The sequence below is a fragment of the Alligator sinensis genome, unplaced genomic scaffold, assembly GCF_000455745.1.
Source record: "Alligator sinensis unplaced genomic scaffold, ASM45574v1 scaffold121_1, whole genome shotgun sequence".
Lineage (NCBI taxonomy): Eukaryota > Metazoa > Chordata > Crocodylia > Alligatoridae > Alligator > Alligator sinensis.
This window is the reverse complement of record NW_005841910.1, coordinates 3,178,590-3,186,006: the sequence shown is the minus strand read 5'-3', so window position 1 is coordinate 3,186,006 and position 7,417 is coordinate 3,178,590. Positions and strand designations below refer to the sequence as shown.

The 7,417-nt window shown below is 44.1% G+C and overlaps 1 protein-coding gene across 24 annotated transcripts in view; it reads right to left on the bottom strand.

The window, feature by feature from the left end:
- FOXP1 (forkhead box P1) overlaps positions 1-7,417 on the bottom strand; it is a 421,654-nt gene that overhangs the window by 153,837 nt on the left and 260,400 nt on the right. Inside the window, exon 1 of one of the 24 annotated variants that reach the window (XM_025198010.1) lies at positions 1,700-1,743. The exons of the other annotated variants lie outside the window; for them this stretch is intronic. Within the exon in view, the coding sequence (XP_025053795.1) occupies positions 1,700-1,729 (30 nt within the window). The 5' untranslated portion in view covers positions 1,730-1,743. Of the gene's footprint in view, positions 1-1,699; positions 1,744-7,417 lie in introns of those variants that run through there. 24 annotated transcript variants of the gene reach the window in all.

Below are 7,417 nucleotides of genomic sequence, written 5' to 3'. Positions count from 1 at the left end.
CTCTTCCGTATTTTCTCTTAAGACGGTTAAAAGAGCTGGTACTCATCTGAAGTATATTATCCATCATTTCCCCACATAACCACCCAAAGTCTAACATTTCTTCCTAAATTAGCTATGTGCTATCCTGTCCCATTTATAACGGTTGCAGCAAAGATTTGTAAGCCGTCTCAGCCGTGACAGCACGAGGTAAACCAGGCATTTTGCCAACCCCTTTGCCACCCCAGTCTCATTTCAAAATGGCCATGCCTTCGCAGTTCGCAGTTATCCTTTACAAAGATACCCCATCCAGCAAATAACTCCAATTAATGACAAACCGCCCTTTCTGTAAGGCCACTTGCATAAGGGTCTACCTCAGGGAGCGATGACTGATCACCAAGAGGTGGGATTCACTGATGATCAACATCTCTTCTTTCCAGGCATGCTCCTGGTAATATGATTCAGGGAACAGGTAATGGGATATAAATCCTTAGACTCCATCCAGGGCACAAGACTGCCGACGGACACAGCGCCTGCTCTGGGTCAAGAAACACATCTGGGTGCTTCGACTGCAAAATAGTTTTGCAGCATTTTCATCTGTTGATCTTACATGGTTGGTTGCCCCTGGAAGAGGTCTTACAGGAGTAAACAGGACAGAGCTTCCTTGTCAGCTACTCAGCTTTATTAGGTAGATCTCCGCTAGGTACAACTGGCACTTGTCCTTGTAACCCAGGGCATTACCTTACCCCCTCAGTGGACTCTACATCGACTCTCTGTCCTCTTCTTACATGAACCCTTGCAGAGAAATCATGAACTGCTTTAGGCTCGTGTGTCATCTTCCGAAGAGGGCACTGGGCTCCGTGTTTTCTCCCCCAGCTAACACAGCCTCTGTCTTTACCGAGAGGTCCAGTTGCATTGGTATAAGCAACAGAGAAAAAAAGGAGGAGCCATCCCAGCTCAGCCCAAAGGCGGTAAAAACGGTGACAGCAGAAAAGGACAAAGACTTAGAAGGAATTTGCCTAATTGTGCTCATCATCCAAAGCATCGGAGAATGGATTTTCAAAGCGGGGGCAAATCTTTGGAGTTACGTTGGAGTCATCCTGGACATGAAGACTGCCACAGTGACGGAGAACTCCCTCTCGGATTATGACTTGGGCACAATCTTTCACTCTTTCGTTGACTTAAACGTAGACTTCTTCTAATTCCCTTTACTGAGCGCTGAAAGCCTCCTGCTCAGGCAGGTTGAGGTTGGTGTAGATGTGGCAGTAAAATGTATACGCAGCTATCAAACCTGTGCTTTGCAAACTGCACTTCAGAAACCAATTCAAAATGTTGGGCTTTCTCTACAAAAGCCCCTAGCAAGTTGGGATCTGAAAACCTGAGACCCCCTTAACCCTTCTTGACTGTCAGATGGCCGTACTCCACAGAGACGATTATCCCAGGTTTGGGTATACATGGGGTAAATATGACTGGCTAGCGTAGGTCAAGTCTCTCTCAGTGGTATCCCAACTGGACACTCCTAGCTCAAGGAGACCTTACTGGATCTAGGCTTCGCTCTACTCCCAAACCGAGAGACCCACTGTTGGGATGTAGCCATTCCATTTCAAAATGACATCTCAAAAGAAATACAACTAAACAATGGAAAAAAAAAAAACAGCTTTAAATCCTTGAATGTCTGAGTTCACAGCTCCCTGTAACGCGGGCAAACGGAGAGATAACACACCTTTGTTCTGCACCCTTGTTTTCTCATCATGGTTTTTCAGCACTTAGATACCAAGGTGACAGACAGACTAGATAGATCCCACACACTAGAAGAGAGAGACATTTAAAAAAATGCTTCAGTGACTGTTTTCTCTCCAAATTAAATTTTCCTGGGTAATACTCTGATGTGCTAATCAAAAGGCTTGTCCGTAATTCTCCTTCTAACAAAATTCAGTGATGACGAATCTCCCCGCAAACTGGATACTGAAGGTAAGTTTTAGACCGTCTGGCACACGCACTGCCACTCGATACGTTACCTTTCTCATTGGCACTGTTTTTGATCTCAGAGGGGTTAGAAACCCTAAACTAAACCTGATTCCCTCCTGTAATTCAGAATTACAAGTTCACAGCACTTCTCAACACCCGGCACATCTTGAGCTGCTGCTTATGATTTAGCAGATGCTGGAAAATATTGAAATTTCCCTTTCAAAGGAATATATTTATAAAATTCTGATTTCAATCAGATCTTCTCAGTGAAACAGAAACCATACTACATTCCTGGTCTTTCTTTTTTTGGAGCGAGGACTATGTGTATGGTACCACCCAGAAGAAGCCCTGCTGCCAAAATACTCAACTTCAGAACGAATAGTCCCAAAATAAACAGCCCTATTTGCACTCTACAGGCCTCCTTCCTATTCATGGGCCACCTCATAAGGAAAGTTACCTACATTTGTATGGTTTGTCTACCTAAACCCCTTCCCCACATGTGTGGTTGGGATCTACCGTTTCGCCTAGTGCTGGAGTGTATTTACCTCTGACCCATCTCTAGTGTAAACCCACATACAAACACAGCATAGAGTTGCTGTGAGGTTCAAAAAAGCATAACCAGAAGGACGGCCAACAGATGTGACGGGCCTGGAAGTAAACCAAACTAAACTACGCTCGCTACAGCTCAAGGTAGGGGGGGAGGGCACCAATGGTTCGGAAAAATGGTTGCATCTCCTCCTGCCAATTCTGGATCCATCCCAGCCTTGATCCAGATAGTTTCAAAGCTGCTCTGCTTCCAGGCCAGAGGGGGTTATTCCAACCTCCAGATATCACCTCCAGCTTGTCTGGGGTGAAAGGAAGGGAATTAAGATTTTGAACAGACTCTGCTGCTCCATTCGCATGCGGATGCATGTGGTGAGCGCAGTCCCCCGATCCCGTCCAAGCTACACAACAACTATCACAGCTCCCATTACAGGTTACGGCTGCACTGATCATTATTTCGCAGCACACTTGCATCAATCAGCAAAACCATTCTGTTCAAGGCAGAGTGTACATGGACTGCATGTGGGAGTCCTACCAAAACCCATGTTGAGGTTTTGTAGTGGGATCTGTAGCGGACACCTTTACTGCGCCCTGTGGAAGAGAGCCGAGCCTACCAGCATTACAATTCATGTAGTGTTTCACCACAAGCTTGATCTTGCATTTCTCTTGCATCTAATGACCCCAAGATGATGTTAATACACACAGAGATGCCCCAAAGCAAGACCTCAAAGAGTTTTCCAACAGCAGTATCCAACCCTCCCCCTAGCCAACTATACAGATGGGGAAATGAAGGTACAGCACAGGAGGTCAATTTGCGTGAATATATGCTGTAAACTGAGTGGGGCTTCTGGAGTACATAGCAAGGGCAATACTGGCTCCAAGGAGCCAAAGTTAATGTCTCTTTTCTCTTCATTCCTGCCTTGGGTGGCTAGACTTAGCTAGTCTCTGGTCCCTTCCTCACTATGAAATGCATCCATTGAGTTTTTTGAGTTTAGCACTGTGTAAAATCCACATATTCAATTTTTGGTGCAGAAAACTAACAACAATACAACTGTTCTTTTTAATCTTTAAACAGGCATAAGATACTTTTATGGATACACTGCAGTATTTCACAGAGCTGGAGAACCCACTTAACTTGCTTGTTCAATTTGCTTTTGCTATGGTAAATTCAGTCACACATACACTTACTTTACAAAGACTTTGTTTAGCAGGGAAACATGCCAAAATGCAAACACAAAGACTTTGTTTAGCAGGGAAACATGCCAAGCTGCAAACCCCCTCCAGCTACAATCCTGCTGCATAACAGATTATGTAGCCATATAAGCATTTCAAAACAGTCTGTGGAAGGAGAGACAGGTCTCATATACCCAAACCCAAGATCCAAATACTCCCCTTGACTCTGGCAAAATTCAGGTCCAGATCCACATCCAGGTTTTGGGTCTCGGGTTTATACCGAAACGGAATATAAGGATTCTCTTGACTTCTTCCAGAGAATAGTCTTTTAATACATAAGGCTCAAGAACCAATAAAAAAGGTAATTTAACAATATCTCTAGTGTGTCACCAATCATTTAAAGGGCCTTGAGGCTGCTACATTCCTACTACAGTACAGTAGGTTTGCCACCCTGCTGGTTTTCAATTGACACCCCCTGTGTTATTATTTTTCTCCAAGTTAGGTTTGATGGTGTTTTTTAAACTTCCCTCACAGCCAATGTCCTCCACTTTTGCCACTGCTGGGTCACAAAAGCACCTCCAGAGACCAGGCCAAGGAGAGGAAGGACTCCTCATTACTGCAGAAAGGGAGTCAGAAAGGATGGAAGAATGCAGAAGACCTCGAGGGCTTCTGAAAACTAAATGCTGCATTAGCAAAATAAAGAGGATACAGGGAAAGGGAGATGAGAAATTTCACAGGAGGAAAAGAAAAGGAAAGGGGCTTTTGATCAGGGTCTCAAAGTAGTCTGTGACGTGGTCGCTCGCCACAAAAGCCAGGCCTGGTTGAGCAATCTCAGCTCTCTTGCAAAATAATAAAGAAAACAAAAATGTCATTAGCCCTCACATTTAAAGACAGGAGTCTGGAGACAGGTTGAAACAATATCTGAGAAGTATCAACTACCCCATTCACCTAGGCTGGGTGTTAACTCTGAAACAAAGGTGGCAATGCTGACATTTAAATCATCAGGCTAATTCCTCCTTCAGCTTCTGTAGGAACATCAGGCAAAGAGCAAAACTCACCATACCCAACAGCCTCCCACGTACTCGGGCGCCAGAAGCCACCAGGTGAGAAAAGTATTTGTACAAAGGGTCTGCTGGAAACCCGAGAAGAGATCTTCAGCGGCACTGGAGCAAAGACAGTTTACAACGCCCCTTGTCATTTCAAAGATGGGAAGCAGCCGCTAAATGGATGCAACTTTAATTTATCTCCCCCCAAGAAAACAGAATGATGTTTGCTTCTTTGTCCTACCGCTACAGCCGCTGTAAATGTCTCGTGACATTTCTGCATTACATTTTTGAACCGGTAGGAAACAGGCTGGTTAACCGGCTGCAGCTCAAAGTGTCCAGCAAGACAACAATATCTTCCAACTTGCTGCTCCTATTTGGCTACTCCAACTTGCTTTTTAAAGTCACCTCCACGACACCTGCCAACATCCTCCATCGGTCTGTAAAAGGGGAAAGAGGAAGAGGATGCAGGATGGGATTGGGACAAAGAAAATGCACCGGTTTATCTCTGCGTTGTAGGTGAAGCTAGCATGGACTGCTTTTCCGCCCAGGCATGCCAGCCCTGGGACAGTGGCGTTTGACTGTAGTCTTTGCCCCTGAATGACTACAAGCCCCGGTCGCCCAGCCCCTCAGAAAGGTGAGGAAGCAAAGCCACAAAGCAAATGGGAGGCTCCTCACCTGAGCCATTCATGAGAAAGTTTGCACAACGGCTTCTTCCCTAGCAGCTGCCAATGCCTTGATTCCTCTGATTAGACCACTGCCCTACCGGGTACAGGATAGGTATCTGGAGGGCACCATCCAAATGTTTCAGACTCCCTACTTTGGTTTATGACAGAGGAGCCCAATGAAAGTAAAAATGGAAAAAAGCCTGAAGAGCAGAAAACAGATGAAAGCAAGCAAGCGAAAATACACTTGCCTAGTAGAAGTCAAGTTCACCTCCATTAAAATAATAAATGTAAACTCAAGAATTTTTCCTTTGCAAATCTATAGCTAGGATTCCCTATGGCTGGTTTCAATAATAACCTTTTAAAGGGATAACCGTTAAATGAAGATATCTGCTAAAGGAATCAATTTTTGTGCACTCCGAAGTTATGTGTTTAACAGGCTTCGATACTTCAATGAAAAAATTGAGGTGGCAATGATTTGCAGGCTAAATTAATGTTAAATACTTCAAAGAACTGGACAAACAAGTCGACAGCAAAAATTTTATGGGTTCACTTCCTTCAAGGGAACTTAAAGAGCCAGCATTTTATTGCTGTGAATTCTAGTCACCCTTTCTACCCCTCAGCATCTGTTTGAAATATGTAGTAGACAATTGCTTTTTTGGCTCTGACTCAGGTGGTTGAAACACAGGACAAACAGACTACTGTATATAAGCTTTCCTCCAGCAATGAAAATTTTTATTAACTCTCTTGCATAGCAAACTCTGCTGCCTAGCTTCCAATCCCTATAGAATCATCAAGGAATGTGGCTAGTTATTAATTCTAGTGGTCAAGCGCGGGGGTGGATATGTTGAGACTTGTCTGCAGTATGTAACTTCGCATTCAAAAAGCTACAAAGGGGGAAAAAAAAAAAAGCAAACGAGTTCTGTTTAGTTCATCATTTCGATGCGTAAAATTCCAAACTAAATACTAGCTTTGTACATCAATACGTCAGCCTCATCACAGGGCTCCGGCCCAGGAAAACAAGGCTCATGGTGGAGGGGACCAAAATGAACTTTAGAGTCATGAACTCGCCCCACCTTTCTCCAAAACCAGGAATTCCCACATAGGTATTTTATAGACCTGACCTGCAAATGCTGCTTAAAGAATCACTCCCGTCACCTCCGCAAGTAACGGAACTGGGAAAAGAAAGGAAAATGCTAAAACTACATATAACTGAAAGGAAGGCCCACGTCCCAGTTAGACTGGCTTTATTTAAGAGGATTTTAGCCACTTGTCATTCACACATTCATTATTTCACTGCTGCATCCACAAAGTTCCCCTTTGGGAGGATTGCTACTTATTGCAAAACTTTTGAGTGCTGAAAAGTGCAGGGAGATAGTTTCCTTTAAGTAAACATTTCTAGCATTCGGCACTGTCTTAATAATTGTGCCTGTGCTACTTTCAAGAAAATGTTCAGCTGTTACGGTGTAGGTACAGGCTGCTTTTAGCCTTCTCTTCCATTTTCGGTGCCAAAAATATTTATGAACATTGGTCACCATTAAAGAAGAACCATTTGCCAAATTTTCTTTCTACTTTCAAGGGTGTAAAACCACGATTGCAAAATACGGCAGATGCCACTGCATGGTAACCGTCGGAAATTTTGACTTTTCAGCGATTACCACCGTCTGTTTAAGGTTCGGGTTCAGCTCTCTAGGATTTCTGAGCCACGACACCACAACGTACGAGTCTGTGGTTGAAAGTCTCACTTTTCACAAATGAATCTGCAGAAGGCCAAATCTAGAACTAGTTTAAATGACTCAATTACATTTGAGATTAATTGAGAAATTAGGCCAGAGAACATTATATCGACAGTCACATCATTTCCAGCACTCTCGGAGCACTGGGTAGCCTGGGAATGGGTAAAGGATCGAAAGCAGAACTTCATCATTGAGCTGGGTTGTGGGCAAGTCCTTAACGTGGCAGCGTTACACGGAGGTTGTGACACCGTCTTTGGGTAACGAGATAACCGAGACAAAGCAACGTCGCGGTCGCTCTACGTGCCAGGAATGC